General features: G+C 36.4%; 1 protein-coding gene across 1 annotated transcript in view; it reads right to left on the reverse strand.

The window, feature by feature from the left end:
- Positions 1-17,665, reverse strand: part of LOC150080609 (uncharacterized) — a 186,668-nt gene that overhangs the window by 99,384 nt on the left and 69,619 nt on the right. The window contains exons 6-7 of the mRNA XM_090380753.1: positions 16,637-16,730; positions 13,178-13,304 (exon numbers count right to left, since the gene is read on the reverse strand). Coding sequence (XP_090236879.1) covers positions 13,178-13,304; positions 16,637-16,730 — 221 coding nt within the window. The remainder of the gene's footprint in view (positions 1-13,177; positions 13,305-16,636; positions 16,731-17,665) is intronic.

Genomic DNA, 17,665 nt, shown 5'->3' on the forward strand with positions numbered 1-17,665 from the left:
CTATAGGCCTAATGACTCTGATAAGTATAATAAGATACTGTACAGGGAAATAGAGTGGGCGAGTAAATCAGAGTCTTATAATGGGAGATTTTAATTTCCCAGATATTGACTGGAATTTGGGGGCTGGTCACTCACACACTAGCAAGGCTTTTGTGTATTTATTGGATGATTGTTTTCTACATCAGCATGTTCAGGAGGCAACTAGAGGGAAGAATACTCTTGATTTGATTATCAGCAGTGATTCTTCATGCATTAAGAATCTGCAGATAAATGAACCACTAGGTGGCAGTGATCACAGTGTGCTGAAGTGGGATTTACTCAAAGAGGTAACTACCATTAGGGGTAAAGGGAAGGGTTATTGCTTTCGTAAAGGCGACTATGATGGACTGAGACAGTATTTAAATTCTATACAGTGGGACCAACTGATGATGTTACCAACAGCAAATTCAAAATGGGAAGCATTCAAAGAAATTATCTTGGAAGCTACTAGGCTTTACATACCAACTAAGAAATATTGTTCAAGGTTTAGGCCTAAATGGATGTCAGATGAACTGATGAGGCATATGGCAGAGAAGAAACATGCATGGGATACATACAAATTAACACATGACACAGAAGCCTATGATAGATACAAGTTGATCTGTAACCAAGTTACAAAGGAGGTAGTAGTAGTAGTAGTGGCACATGATGCAAGAAAGCAAGTGTAGGAGCTTATGCAGCATCAGCCAAAAAAAAAAAAAAAAAAAAATCACACAATTCCCTCCAAATGCCTGTCCAGTTCCTCCTTAAATTTATTTAACCTATCAACTTCCACAACGACAGATGGAAGTTTGTTCCAGCAATTAACCACCCGCTGGCTAAAGGCAAATTTCCGCACATCTATTCTACATCTGTCCTTTCTTAATTTGAACTTATGTCCCCGTAGGTTCGTAATCTGAACAAGTGTAAGGATCCCATCAGAATTCAGCGTGCTCAACCCATTCAAGGCCTTATAGACCTCAATCAGATCACCGCGCAGGTGCCTAGTCTCGAGCCATTGCAATTTGCAGAACTTAAGCCTCTCTTGGTAAGAGAATCCCTTCATTCCCCTCACCAATCGTGTTGCTCTTCTCTGTACACGCTCAAGCAAATCTACATCCTTCCTAAAATGAGGCCTCCAGACCTGTACGCAGTACTCAAGGCGTGGCCTGACCATTGCCTCATACAGAGGGACAATCACCTCCTTTTCCCTGCTAGCAAAATTCCTATATATCATTGACAAAACCCCATGACCTGCCCTAGCAGCCTGTCTGCATTGCTCAGAAAACTTCATATCTGACTGCACAATTACTCCCAGGTCTTTTTCATTTTCTACCACCTTAAGTGTAGTACCACACAGTTGGTACGTTTCTCTGGGGTTACTTTTACCCATATGCAGTACTTTGCATTTGTCAAGGTTGAACTTCAGTTGCCACTTCTTAGCCCATCTGCCCAAATTATCTAGATCCTGTTGCAGTAGCACACTGCCATTACTGTCATTAACAACCCTGCCAACCTTTGTGTCATCTGCAAACTTCGACATTAAGCCTGATATACCTTCATCAATATCATTGATAAATACACAAAACAACAGTGGACCCAACACCGAACCCTGTGGGACTCCACTAATAACATTAGTCCACGAAGAGCAGTACCCATTAATTACCACCCTCTGCCTTCTCCCACTCAACCATCCTTTTATCCATTGTAGCAACTTACCCTTAATACCATTCTGCTCCAATTTGTACAATCTTCCATGCGCAACAGTGTAAAAAGCTTTCCTGAAATCCAAATATATGATAAAAAAATTATTTTTTGCATCCAGTTCCTTTGTAACCACATCATAATATCATATCAGATTTGTCAGACAAGACTTTCCCTTAACAAACCCTTGCCATGTCTGAATTTTTGCTGCAGTCTTGTCTAGATGATCCTGCAATGCATCTTTAACCAGTGACTCCATTATTTTACCTGGAACAGAAGTTAAACTAACTGGTCTATAATTACTCATGTCACCCTTCGATTCCCCTTTTGTGAATTCGGTTTAACTTATGTTTAACTTCAGTAATTTCTCCTCCACTTTGCTCTCAGTTATTACAAAATCTCAGTTATTACAAAATTATCCTTGCTGCAATTTGATAACCTTCTGCCATTTTCAAACCTTAATAATTCCTCATCTGTGAATGTAGATGCAAATTACTCATTCAGTTTGTTTGCTATCTGAGCAGGATCATCAACAGTGGAACCATCGATATCAAGTGGACCAATCAGATTCATCCCCTTGCTTTTAGAGTTTATATAAGTAAAGAAATCCTTGCTGTTTTTCTTAGCATCTTTTGCCAAAGCTTTCTCGTAATCTGCCTTCGCCTGCCTAACCTCTTTTGTGACCTGATTACAGACTAGCTTATATCTGCCATAGGCTTCTGAGTCAATTGATAATTTATATGGATCCCATGCATTTTCTACTCTGTCACGAGTCTCATTAGTTCATTTGATAACCATTTAGGCCTAAACCTTGAACAATATTTCTTAATAGGTATGAAACTATTAGTAGCATCCACAATTAATTCCTTGAATGCTTCCCACTTAGAATTTACTGTTGGTAACATCATTAGTTGATCCCACTGTACAGAATTTAAAAACTGTCTGAGACCACTGTACTCACCTTTACGGAAGCAAAAACCCTTTCCTTTACCCCTGATGGTAATTATATCTTTAAGTAAATCCCACATCAGTACACTGTGATCACTGCCACCTAGTGGTTCCTTTATCTGCAAATTCTTAATACACGAATGATCACTGCTGATAACCAGATAAAGAGTATTACCCTCTCTGGTTGCCTCTCGAACATGCTGCTGCAGAAAACAATCATCCAATAAATCCAAAAAAGTCTTACTAGTGTGTGAGTGACCAACCCACAAGTTCCAGTCAATATCTGGGAAGTTAAAATCCCCCATTATAAGACATTCTGATTTACTAGCCCACTCTATTTCTCTGTACAATTGTTCATTGTACTCATTCGAGTCATTAGGCCTATAACACACTCCTACTCTTATTTTTGCTTTCGCAGTGCCTATGTCACACCAAATTGACTCAACAGTGCACTGTTCATCTATATCAACTGGGTGCACTTCTTTTGATTTTATGTTTTTCTTAATTAACAGCATAACACCTCCTCCCTTCCTATCCTGTCTATCCTTTCTGCACACATTGTACTCCCCAAATTCCAATTCTGCATTCCTTATATCTGTGTGACACCACGTCTCTGCTATCCCAACAATATCCGCCTTTGATGTCTTGACCAGCACTTCAAATTCATCAAATTTATTTACTATACTTCTAGCATTGGTATACATGCACCTATTCTTGTTCTTAGTTACCCTAACACATCCCATATACCCACCTGTTTCACGATGACTGCCATCAGTCCCTGAAACCCAGCACCCCTCGCTACTTATTCTAGACTATTCGAGACCCATCAGCTGAGAAACATTGTGACAGACATTAACAAAACTGAAACAATATGATTGGCACACACTGTATTCTATGATAAAGATGAGTAAGTAGTTTTGAAATGCAGTTAGATAAATTCAGTTTCTATCAGTATTTGAAATGCATAACAATACTGAAATACTAATACTGAAAAATATAAGACAGACTTGACTGAAATCTCTAAGAAAACTTAACTTAATATACTGTGCAAATGACATACATAAAAGTAATTCTAAATTTTCAGAAATTTTCAGAAATTTCACAATTTCTAAAAATAGTGAAAATAACACACAAATGTTAAATTTAATCTTTAATTTAATGAAACTGAATAGCATTACCTAAGAAAACTTTTCAGACTAAATGCAAGCACAATTATTTTCTCTAATCATTTCGAAAGCTTTCAGTCATGTTTGATATAAAAGAGTGAAGTGAATGGGTATGTTATTTTCCTAATATTTGGAATTTAAAGTAAAATTTTCATAAAACCATAAAAGACATGTAAGTTCTGAGTAAACTGGAAAAGATTGGCCATATCAAAATATACATTAAAACTTTTCCAGTTTTCCAAATTCCAGTATGGACAGCACACTGAAGGTATAGCAAGGAAGCCAGCTTATATATCATCAGCCAAAAAAAAAACAAAAAAAAAAAAAAAACCCACCTTATTTCTCCATCCGCTCTAATAATATACCTAATTCTTTCTTAAATTTATTCAAACTACGCACTTCCATAATGGAAGTTTGATCCAGCAATCGAATAATAATTATGAGAGCTTCCTGGGACATAGGGGAGGTCATCACAGACTGGAGAAGTGTAAATTTGACTCCAATTCACAAAGGGTGATCAAAGGGTGACACAAGTAATTACAGACCTGTTAGTTTAACTTATGTTGCAGGAAAATTAATGGAAGCACTGGTTAAAGAAGCACTACAGGATAATCTAGACTAGACTGCAGTTATAGTTCAGACACAGCATAGGTTTGTTAAGGGGAAGTCTTGTCTGACCAATTTGAATGAAGACAACGTGAGTTCACAAAGGAATTGGATGCAAAAAATAATTTTGATAACATATACTTGGATTTCAGGAAAGCTTTTAATACTATTGCACATGGAAAACTACTGTACAAGTTTTAGCAGTATAGCATTAAGGGCAAGTTGCTGCTGTGGATAAAGGGATGGTTAAGTGAATACTACATGAGGTCACAAAGGGAGAATACAGAGATTGGTATTCAATGGACACTACTCTTTGTGGACTAATGATATTAGTGGTGACCCCGTGGCTGTCCGAATTGGGCCCTTTGTTGTTTTCTGTCTTATCAATGATATTGATGAAGGTATATCAGAATTAATATTGATAAAGGTTTGTTTGGTTTTGTTTTGTTATTTGGTTTTTAGGAGCGTTAGCAACTAAGGCCATATTGCACCGGGGATATGCAGTGGTCATTCCCTGACCTTTCCACATCCTCCGTATTTGGTGGGCATGGGCTCGAACCCAGGTCTAATCAAGAAGCATGAGCTACGCACTGCTGCTCCTGCCCACCTGGCTACGGAGGCGCCTCTTTTTGATGAATGTATATCAGACTTAATAATGATGAATGTATATCAGACTTAATGTCCACGTTTACAGACAAAGATGATACAAAGGTTGGCAGGGTTGTTAATGACAGTACGCTACTGCAACAGGATCTAGAAAAATTGAGCAGATGGGTTGCGAGGAGGCAACTGAAGTTTAACATTGACAAATGCAAAGTACTGCATATGGGTAGCAGTAACCTAAGAGAAATATACCAACTGTGTGGTACTAGACTCAGGGAAGTGGAGAATGAAAAAGACCTGGGGGGGTAATTGTGCAGTCATATATGAAGTTTTCTGAGCAGTGCAGACAGTCTGCAAGAGTAGCTCATGGTGTCTTGTCAATGATATACAGGAATTTTTCTAGCAGAGATAAGGAAGTAATTATCCCCTTGTATAAGGCAATGGTCTGGAGGCCTCATTTTAGGAAGATGTAGTGCTGCTGGAACAAGTGTACAGAGAAGGGCAATGAGATTGGGTAATGGATCAAAGAGTTGTTCTTATGAAGAAAGACAAGTTCTGCAAATTGTAGTGTCTGGAGACTAGGCACCTGCGAGGTGATCTAATTCAGGTGTATAAGGATTTGAATGATTTGAGCAAGCTGAATGCTGATGGGATTCTTCCTCTTGCCCAAAGTAGTCACCTGACAAAATTCAAATTGAAGAAAGACAGTTGTAGAATAGATGTGCATAAATTTGCCTTTAGCCAGCAAGTGGTTGATTGCTGGAATAAACTTCCATCTGTCGTTGTAGAAGTTGACAGCTTAAATTAATTCAAAGCAGAACTATACAAACATTTGAAGTTAATTGGATGGGTGAAATGGGAAGGTTTTTTTTTTTGGCTGAAGCTATATAAGCTTGCTTTCTGAATCATATGAGTCTACTAATGCTAATTACTCTCTGGCTGGCTGAAAGCAAATTTTTGCACATCTGTTCTGCAGACATCTTTTTCTTATGTCCCTTTATGTATGTTGTTTAAGAATGTTTGGATGCATTTATTTCCATTTAAGTTACTCAATCCATTTAAGACCTGAATACTTCAATCAGGTCTCTTTGCAGATGTCTAGTTTCCAAGCAGTGTACAATTTGCAGAACTCAAGTCTTTCATATTAAGAGTACCTTTTGTGACATTGACTAATCTTGGTGCTCTTCTCTGCACCGTTTCCAACAGCTCCATATCCTTCTTAACACAGGATTCCATACCTCTATGCAGTAATCAAGATGTTGCCTAACCATTACCTTATACAATGGGATAACCACCTTCTTGTCTCTGCTGGAAAATTACTGTGTATGATTACACTCAAGCTGATGGAGAATAAAATAAACCTAGGGGTAATTGTACAGGTCAGACATGAAGTTCTCTGAGTAGTGCAGATAGGTTTCTAGGACAGCTCATGGTATACTGTCAATGATATACAGGAATTTTTAGTGTGAGCTTGAGTGTAATACCACACTCAAGCTGATGGAGTGGCATGCTCACTTATAATCAGTCTCTGTCTTCTGCCATTCAAGCATCCTTTCATCTGTAGCAGTAACATGCCTGGAGTGTACTGTTCCAATTTGTACAGCAGTCTTTCACGTGGAATAGTGTCAAAAAATTTACTGAAGTCTAAGTATATTATTGAAATTTATTTTTTGTATCCAGTCTCTTTGTTACTATATCATAGTAACTAATCACACTAGTCAGTTAAGATCTCCCCTTAACAAATCCATGCTACGATTTACATATAAATGCATTCCAGTCAAGATAATCCTGCAATACTTCTTTAACCAGTGACTGCATTATTTTATATGGAATGGAAGTGATTTTTTTTTTTTTTTTTTTTTTTTTTTTTTTTTGTTAGTTATTGGCCCATCGGCTACTGTGGTCATAATGCACCTCCATAGGTTTTTGCACTACTCTGATCCAAGCCCGAGACGGGATTCGAACCTGCGACCTTTGGGTTGCTAGATAGGCACTTTACTCACCCGGATAGCCCGGTCAGCAGAATGAAAGTGAAGCTTAATTACTTACTTAATTGAAGTCTATGGCAGATATAAGCTAGTCTGTAACCAAGTCACAAAGTAGGATAGTCGGGCGAAGGCAGATTGCAGGAAATCTTTGGCAAAGGATGCTAAGAAAAACAGCAAGGATTTCTTTACTTATATAAACTCTAAAAGGAAGGGGATGAATCTGATTGACCCACTTGTATCGATGGTTCGACTGTTGATGATCCTGCTCAGATAGCAAGCAAACTGAATGAGTATTTTGCATCTACATTCACACGAGGAGATATTAAGGATGGAAAATGCTAGAAGATTATTGAATTGTAGCAGGGTGCTTAATGATTTTGTAATAACTGAGTGCAAAGTGGAGGAGAATTGTTGAAGTTAAACATAAGAAAGGCACCTGGGGTGGATGGGATCTATCCAGTTATATTAAAGGAGGTGGCAAAGGAAGTAAGCAAACCCTTAGCCATAATTATGAGGGCATCCTTGGACTCAGGGGAGGTCCCCATGGACTGGAGATGTGCAAATGTATCCCCAATTCACCAAGGGGGATTGAAGGGTAACACGAGTAATTACAGACCAGCTAGTTTAACTTCTGTTCCGGGTAAAATAATGGAGTCACTGGTTAAATATGTATTGCAGGATCATCTAGACAAGACTGCAGCAATAATTCAGACACAGCATGGGTTTGTTAAGGGAGAGTCTTATCTGACAAACCTGATTAGATATTATGATGTGGTTAGAAAGGAACTGGATGTAAAAAATAATTTTGATATCATATATTTGGATTTCAGGAAAGCTTTTTACACTGTTGCGCATGGAAGACTACTGTACAAATTGGAGCAGAATGGTATTAACGGTAAGTTGCTACAATGGATAAAAGGATTATTGAGTGGGAGAAGACAGAGGGTTGTAATCAATTGGTGCTGCTCTTCATGTACTAATATTTTTAGTGGAGTCCCACAAGGTTCGGTGTTGGGTCCACTGTTGTTTTGTATATTTATCAATGATATTGATGAAGGTATATCAGGCTTAGTGTCGAAGTTTGCAGATGATACAAAGGTTGGCAGGGTTGTTAATGACAGTAATGGCAGTGTGCTACTGCAACATGATCTAGAAAGTTTTGGGAAGATGGGCTGAGAAGTGGCAACTGAAGTTTAACATTAACAAATGCAAAGTACTGCATATGGGTAGAAGTAACCCCAGTGAAACGTACTAACTGTGTGGAACTACACTTAAGGTGGTGGAAAATGAAAAAGACCTGGGAGTAATTGTGCAGTCAGATATGAAGTTTTCTGAGCAATGCAGACAGGCTGCCAGGGCAGGTTATGGGGTTTTGTCAATGATATACACAAATTTTGCTAGAAGGGAAAAGCAGGTGATTGTCCCTTTGTATAAGGCAATGGTCAGGCCATGCCTTGAGTACTGCTTACAGGTCTGGAGACTTCATTTTAGGAAGGATGTAGATTTGCTTGAGCGTGTACAGAGAAGGGCAAAAAGATTGGTGAGGGGAATGAAGGGATCCTCTTACCAAGAGAGGATTAAGTTCTACAAATTGCAGTGGATGGAGACTAGGCACCTGTGAGATGATCTGATTGAAGTGTATGAGGGCTTGAATGGGTTGAGCATGCTGAATTCTGATGGGATTCTTCCACTTGTTCAGATTACGAACCTAAGGGGGCATAAATTCCAATTGAGGAAAGACAGATGTAGAATAGATGTGTGGAAATTTGCCTTCAGCCTGTGGGTGGTTAAATGCTGGAACAAACTTCCATCTGTCGTTGTGGAAGTCGATAGGTTAAATAAATTTAAGGAGGAACTAGACAAACATTTAGGAATTGTTGTGTAAATTTTTTTTTTTTTTTTTGTTGGCTGATGCTGCATAAGCTCATACGCTTTCGACATCAGCATGTTCGGGAGGCAACTAGAGGGAGTAATACTCTTGATTTGATTATCAGTAGTGATTCTTCATGCATTAAGAATCTGCAGATAAAGGAACTACTAGGTAGTAGTGATCACAGTGCGCTGAAGTGGGATTTACTCAAAGAGGTAACTACCATCAGGGGTAAAGGGAAGGGTTATTGCTTTCATAAAGGTGACTACAATGGTCTGAGACAGTATTTAAATTCTATACAGTGGGACCAACTGAAGATGTTACCAACATACCAACAGCAAATTCAAAATGGGAAGCATTCAAAGAACTTATATTGGAAGTTACTAGCCTTTGCATACCAACTAAGAAATATTGTTCAAGAATGGATGTCAGATGAACTAATGAGACATATCACAGAGAAGAAAAATGCATGGGATACATATAAATTAGCACATGACACAGAAGCCTATGATACATACAAGTTGTTATGTTGTTTGTTTGTTATTTGGTTTTTAGGAGCATTAGCAACTAAGGCCATATTGCTCCGGGATATGCGGTGGTCATTCCCTGACCTTTCCGCATCCTCTGTATTTGGTGGTGACGGGCTCGAACCCCAGTCTAATCAAGAAGTGTGTGCTATGCACTGCTGCTCCTTCCCACCTGGCTACACACACACACACACATATACAAGTTGATCTGTAACCAAGTTACAAAGGAAGTTAGGCAGGCAAAGGCAGATTAAGAGAAATCTTTGGCAAGGGATGCAAAGAAAAACAGCAAAGAGTTCTTTACTTAGGTAAACTCTAGAAGGAAGGGGATGAATCAGATTGGTCCACTTGATATCGATGGGTCGACTGTTGATGATCCTGCTCAGGTAGCTAACAAACAAAATGAATATTTTGCATCAACATTCACACACGAGGAGTTATTCAGCGAGGGGAATGCCAGAGGTGTATTCAACTCTGGCAGTAAACTAGAGAATCTTGCAATAACTTGGAATAAAGTGGAGGAGAAACTGTTGAAGATAAACACAAGAGAGGCACCTAGGGTGGATGGGGTCTATCCAGTTATATTAAAGGAGTCAGCAAAGGAAGTAAGCAAACCCTTAGCTATAATTATGAGAGCTTCCTTGGACTCAGGGGAGGTACCCATAGACTGGAGATGTGCAAATGTGACCCCAATTCACAAAGGGGAATCAAAGGCTGACACAAATAATTATAGACCTGTGAGTTTAACTTCTGTTCCAGGAAAATTAATGGAGGCACTGGTTAAAGAAGCACTGCAGGATCATTTAGACAAGACTTCAGTTATAGCTCGGACACAGCATGGTTTTGTTAAGGGGAAGTCTTGCATGACTAATTTTATTGGATACTATGATGAAGTCACAAAAGAACTGGATGCAGGGAATAACTTTGATATTATATACTTGGATCTTAGAAAGGCTTTTGATACTGTTGCACATATAAGACTGCTGCACAATTGGAGCAGTGTGGCATTGGAAGCAAACTGCTGCTATGGATAAAGGGGTGGTTGAGGGGGAGAAGACAGAGTGGTAATCAATGGACACTGCTCATCTTGGACTAATGTTATTAGTGGATTCCCTCAGGGTTCAGTGTTGGGTCCATTATTGTTTTCTGTATTTATAAATGATATTGATGATGGTATATCAAGCTTAATGTTCAAGTTTCCAGACGATACAAAGGTTGGCAGGGTTGTCAAGGACACTACTGATACTATGCTACTGCAACAGGATCTGGAAAAGTTGAGCAGATGGGCTGAGAGGTGGCAAATGAAGTTTAACATTGACAAATATAAAGAACTACACATGGGAAACAGCAACCCCAGAGCAACGTGTCAACTCTGTGGTACTACACTGACAGTGGTCAAGAATGAAAAGGACCTGGGGGTAATTGTGCAGGCAGATATGAAGTTCTCTGAGCAGTGCAGACCGGTTGCAAGAGTAGCTCATGCTGTCTTGTCAATGATATACAGGAAATTTTCTAGCAGGGATAAGGAGGTGATTATTCCCTTGTATAAGGCAATGGTCAGGCCACACCTAGAGTACTGTATACAGGCCTGGAGGCCTCATTTCAAGAAGGATGTAGAGCTGCTGGAATGAGTACAGAGAAGGGCAACAAGATTAGTGAATGGAACAAAGGGGTGCTCTTACGAAGAAAGGCTTAAGTTTTGCAAATTACAGTATCTGGGGACTAGGCACCAGCGAGGTGATCTGATAGAGGTGTATAAAGCCTTGAATGGTTTGAGCATGCTCAGTGCTGATGGGATTCTTCCTCTTGCTCAGAATAATCACCTGAGAGGGCATAAATTCAAATTGAGGAAAGACAGATGTCGGCTAGACGTGCAGAAATTTGCCTTTAGCCAGTGGGTAGTTGGTTGGTGGAACAGACTTCCGTCCTTTGTCGTGGAAGTTGATAGCCTAAATAAATTTAAGGCTCAGCTGGACAGGTGTTTCGAATGAACGGAGGGGTGAAGTGGAAGTGGGTTTTTTTTTTGGCTGATGCTGCATAAGCTTGCTTTCTTGCATCATATGCCTCTACTAATGATAATACGATTGCTTTCTTCCATCACATGCCCCTATTACTACTACTACTACTACTACTATGCCCTTTGATCTGACTTTGTGAATGGGTGAGATCAATGTGAATCTCCAGTCAATGCAAGGATGCTCTCATAATTGTAGCCAAAGCTTTGTTTACCTCACTTGCTGCTTATTTTAAATATCATCGTGTAGATTCCATTAGTCCTAAGCACCTTTTTTTTTGTTTAACTTCAACAATTTCTCTTTTACTTTCTTCTCAGTTATAACTTGGTCTACTTCTGGTGTTGCCATCCCTAAAAGCTTCTTCACACACAAATGAAGATGCAAAATATTTATTCAATTTATCAGCAACTTGTACAGGATCATTAATAGTTATGCCATTCATATCTAGTGGGCCAAAGCGCTTCATACCTCTTCTTCTAGTGTTAACATTAAGCAGAGAGTTCTTTGCTACTTTTCTTTCCCTGAATGCTTCTTTTAGAATTTGCAGTTGGTAACATCAGTTGGTCTTACCAAAAAATAATTTAAAAACCCCATCTAAGACCATTATAATCACTTTTACAAAAGCAAAACCACTTCCCTTTATATTTGACAGTAGTTCACTAAGAAATATTTCTCATTATTATTTATTTTTTTTTTTCATAGAAGCATTACAAACCTAAAATTAGAATTTTAAATGAATTTAATGTTCCAAATTTAAAATAAATTTTGCAATGGTTAATATAGTTCTTTAATCAATACAAAACTTAAAAATGATTAAAAAGAAATGAATACAATATGAATTCATTGTTATTACTTGTTTACGGTTTGGTTTTTAGGAGCATTAGCAACTAAGGCCATATTGCTCCGGTGCGGTGGTCATTCCCTGACCTTTCCGCATGCTCCCTATTTGGTGGTGACGGGCTCAAACCCCGGTCTAATCAAGAAGCGTGTGCTACGCACTGCTGCTCCTTCCCACCTGGCTACAGAGGCGCCGTTATTACTTGTAAAAATTATTCAATAATTCAACTGAATTGAATAATTCAATTGAATAATTGAATAATTCAATTATAATAACTGTCAAACAATAGGGAATTCACAATACAGTATTAAGGAATTAATATGAAAAAATAAGATGAATTGTAAAAGAAATGTACAGAACTTAAGAATAAAAACTATAATCATATACAGAGAAGACAGCATGCCAATAGCTGCAAAACAAAATAACCAAATTAACCATTAAAATGATTAATAATGATCAATAATATAAAGTTTCAACTTTAACTAAATACAAAAAAAACATACCTTTTGAATTTAATGCATAAGGAAAGTCTTAAATGATGAAATACTGTCCTGATAACATACTAACAAACAGATATCAGAAAGGAACTGATTACTGGGTTTCACTGGGATATGCAAATTATGATTAAAATCAAGTGTTTCAAGACAGATTATGTACTGAAACCAGTGCACAGACAGTATCAGAAAGTATCCCAACTCTCTCTCTCTCTCTCTCTCTCTCTCCTCCCACCCATGCACACACAATCTGCTGTATATTTCTGAAAACTGCATACATGATTTTAATTGAGTTTAGGCTTCACAGAAAGCAAGGCACACAGATATATATCATTTCACCAATATTCTAATTGAGAAATTATTATCATGTTACTAATAACAAAAATACTAAAATGCATACTTTCACAGCACAGGGCAAGCTTATTAGCTAGTGGCTTATTACAAACATCACATACAGCTGCAGTGCTATAGCATATTGAAACAAATTGATGAAGAGATTTCTTTGACTCCTTATCCTTGTCTTTTCCCTGTAAATAGCAAAAAAATATTTCTGATGATGACTTTAAAATGAAAAAAATTATATTTTTATTAAAGCAAATAATAATAATAAGGCAGAAAGAAGACAATTTTTTTCCAAAGCATTTCACTGATATTAAATAATAAATTAAACATATTTCAATACCATTGCATCATTTTGATTACTAAGTTAAATTTCTATTTCATTTTGTTTCCAAAATTAAGCTTTTTAAAATATTCTAATTTGCTATCAAATTAGAATAGTAGTAGTAGGTGCATGTGATGCACGAAAGCAAGCATATGAATTTATCTAGCATTAGCCAAAAAAAAAAAAAAAAACAATTTCACACGTCTATTCCCTCTAAAAGTTTGTTCAGTTGCTCCTTGAATTTATTTAAGCTATCAACTTTCACAACAACAAATGTAAGTTTCTTCCAGCAATCAACTACCTAAATTTTCATACATCTATTCAGCTGGCTAAATTTTCACACATCTATTCTTCAACTGTCTTTCCTCAATTTGAATTTATGCCCCCTCGGATTCGCCTTAATAGCGTCACACTTATATGGCCGGAATGGCTTCTCAAGAAATAAAGTAACCAACATAGTGGCCATGTCGGCCACATATATGCAATATAAAAAAAAAAAGACTTCTTTTTAATATATTTTAAGCGAATAAACGACAAGACTGACATTACAATATTTATATTAGAATTACTAATCAAATTATTTCCTAAATATTTTTTGGCTCCTGGAGAATTTTCTTCTTAAACTAGCTTGCCAGTCAATGTGTTAAAAGTAGAAGGAGGTGGTTAGCTGTTGAGTAAAATGTATGTGCTAAAATAACAATCGGTGATCGGTGATTATTTAATTTTATTATTAGCCATATGGTTTTTTATTATTATTATTTTGGCTGCACCAGCCAAAAAAAATTCCTGAGTTACCCTGAGAGAGAGAGAGAGAGAGAGAGAGAGAGAGAGAGAGAGAGAGAGAGAGAGAGAGAGAGAGAGTCAGAAGCAGAAAGGAATCACCAAGAAAAAGAAGAATGATGATATCTAGCTGAGGACCCTGGGTGTGCCAAGTCCATACCACCAGATATGAGCCCGTGGGGTAAATCTTTAAGTAAATCCCACATCAGTACACTGTGATCGCTGCCACCTAGTGGTTACTTTATCTACAAATTCTTAATGCACGAATAATAACACAGCTGATAACTATATCAAGAGTATTACTCTCTGGTTGCCTCACGAACATGCTACTGCAGAAAACAATCATCCAATGAACCCACAAAAGCCTTGCTAGTGTGCAAGTGAACAACCCACAGGTTCCAGTCAATAATATCTGGGAAGTTAAAATCTCCCATTATAATTACATCTGATTTACTGGCCCACTCTATTTCTCTGTACAATTGTTCGTCATACTCATTAGAGTCATTAAGCCTATAACACACTCCTACTGTCTATTTTGCTTTCCCAGTGCTTATGTCACATCAAACTGACTCAACATTGCACTGTACATCTATGTCAACTGGATGCACTTCCTTAGATTTTATGTGTTTTTTATCTAACAGAAAACCCCTCCTCCCTTCCTATCCTGTCTGTACACATTGTACTTTCAACAAAATTTGTTGAAACTTCCTAAGCACTTGCAAAGTATTTGCAAAGTTGCAATTTTCATGATAATAAAGATGTTTTTTGATGTTTACCATGGCATCATCATACTGCAGTTTATTGCATTGCTCTTGCAACATTCCACTGAAATTTTGCAAGAGTTTTTAGGGGTTGAATCATATCATAAGAATTTTGACTACCTAGGGCTCCTGATCTAACATCTCCAGACTTTTCTTATTAAAGCAGAAAGTTTATAAGAGCAATATATGAAGCATTCATCATCTCAAAGTAAGCACTTAAAGGAGGACACACTTCCAGCATCGTTTATAAACTATTATTTGCTAATTATTCTGATAATAAATTGTATTTTGATTTGATCGTTTCTAGATTTACTTTTAAAATTAACGCCCTGTACAATGAAATCTCTTTTTAAGACAGAGATTCCATAATATTTTTTTGTCCCCAACCCAAAATTTGACAAATTACATTTGTCTTGTGATCCAAATGATATTAATTTAATTGAAAAGTACTAATTTAATTGAAATAAACATAAACATAATGAACAAAACACATTTGTGTTTTGTTCATTATGTTCATCAAATCTTGGTTTAATACAGAGTGATTCAAAAGACAAGCAATTCCACAGTATATTTTCAATTTTATTTATAATTTTATTTCAATTATTATTATAAATATATTTATAATAATAATTTACATATTACAATATATTACAATCTTTATTATAAATATATTTATAATAAAGATTGTAATAAATGTTGAAATAGTCCTCCTTATCAAATGTAAGCATAATCCCTTTTCATCACATCTGATGAGACTTGATGTAGTCTATGTTATCGTTTCTGATTCAATATTAACTTTAATTCTTACAATATATGAAATTTGCTAGCGTACACTATTCCTTTTAAGTAGTCCAAAAGATGAAACTCTGAGGATCCCAAATGTTCAATTATAAACATATGCTCTGCGTAGGGCAATGGCACAGCATATATAATAAACAAAAACACTTCTGACCCGAAGATTACCAGTTTATTACTGTAGCAGACAGAATAAAATTCTATCAAGTTGTCAATGATAAATTAACACTTACAATTTGGGTTACACAAATTTTGAAGCACCCTGTATAACAGGAAAAAAGTGATGACAGTTACGTTCTTTTTTATTTTTGATTTATTTGAGTTAACTGTTTGTTTGGCATCTGAGAGACACCATACAGCTATAGCAATTTATTACCCCACCCCACCAACAGTATATTATAATTTTGCTCTTTTTACACAGTTTGTGCCAGTAAGTACTTAAAGCATATACATTATCAGCCAAAAAGGGGAAAAAACAGTGCCTCCATCACCTCTTATAATCTGTCCAGTTCTTCCTTAAATTTATATAAATTTATATAAATTTAATATTGCCCTTTTTTTTTTTTTTCAAGGGGTATTTTTTCGATGAGAAGCCAGGTGGCACAATAAAAGGTAAATGAAAAATGCATAAAGCTTCAAGAAATTTCAAACAATGAAAAGTAGGATAAATTATGTAAATACTATTTTAATAAAACATACTTTTCAATTCATCAAAAATATATTAAATTTTAATATAAAAAAATACAGCATTTGTCACATCATGCAATCACTATATTCTATTTAGGGGTGTGGCCAATGGAGAATTAAAAGTAGGAACAGATTTTTGTTTAATATGCAATAGAGATAAGAAAAAACTTACCCTTTTTTTCCTAAAAAACAAACTCCCTCGCTTTTTTCTTTTAAGAGACTTTTCATCATCACTATCCTGAACTCCAGTGCCACTACATGTATTCCTGAAATATTAATATGGTTGTGAACTTTTAGCATGGTATTATTTAATCACCAAGCATAAATACAAGGCAAACCAAAATTCAGGGTATGTTAAAAAAAATCTTGAAAAATGTTACATTTAGAAAGCTATTTTTTTTTTGGTGTAGAAAAAAGTAAAGTTTTATATGTATTATGGTTGATGCAACAATCCAAGACAGAATTCTTGTAGGAAAACTATTACAACCATTGAAATATGCTGATCATCCAGCCAGAACAGCCAAAACATTCTCACTATCCATTACTTTCAAAGCATTTTAAGGAGATAGTTAATTTATTAGAAGTGGAAGACCATATTCATATGTTAATATATGTTACTATATCTTCCATCTCGCTCTCTTTGGGTAATTCAGAAATTTTTTTTTTGCCTGGTGCAACATAATTCTCGGCTTCCTTGCACCATATGGCTAATAATAATGATATGGCTACATATATTATACGGTTAAAGAAGGAAGCATGAGATAGTCACAGATTATTGCATAACACTACCACACACAAGCAAAAATATAATAATTAATGCGATAATTATTAACTCTTTCAAACAATTTAAATCTATTTTGCTGCATGAAATTGAAAGATTAGCAAAATTTAATTTAACCACAAATAGCTTGTAAATTTTGATACTAGATGAATTAGGAAAATTATAATAAGGATGTTTGGCCACACCCAACTATACTCAAATTTTGGTTTTTACCTTAATTAAATTTCTTATGAATCAAAAGCATAAAAATTTGAGAATTTTGTGCATTAGCAGCTGAGTGTTCTGGGAATTTTTATTTAGATTGATCATTATTTTTTTATAGGCTTGAGAATCCCTCAACAAAAATGCTGAAGAGAAAGTGAATACATAATGAAGAATATTCAAAAGGATGGAGTTTTATGAAGAAAGGAAGAAATAATA

Source organism: Mastigoproctus giganteus, chromosome 9, assembly GCF_048544385.1.
Source record: "Mastigoproctus giganteus isolate SK-2022 chromosome 9, ASM4854438v1, whole genome shotgun sequence".
NCBI classification, from domain to species: domain Eukaryota; kingdom Metazoa; phylum Arthropoda; class Arachnida; order Uropygi; family Thelyphonidae; genus Mastigoproctus; species Mastigoproctus giganteus.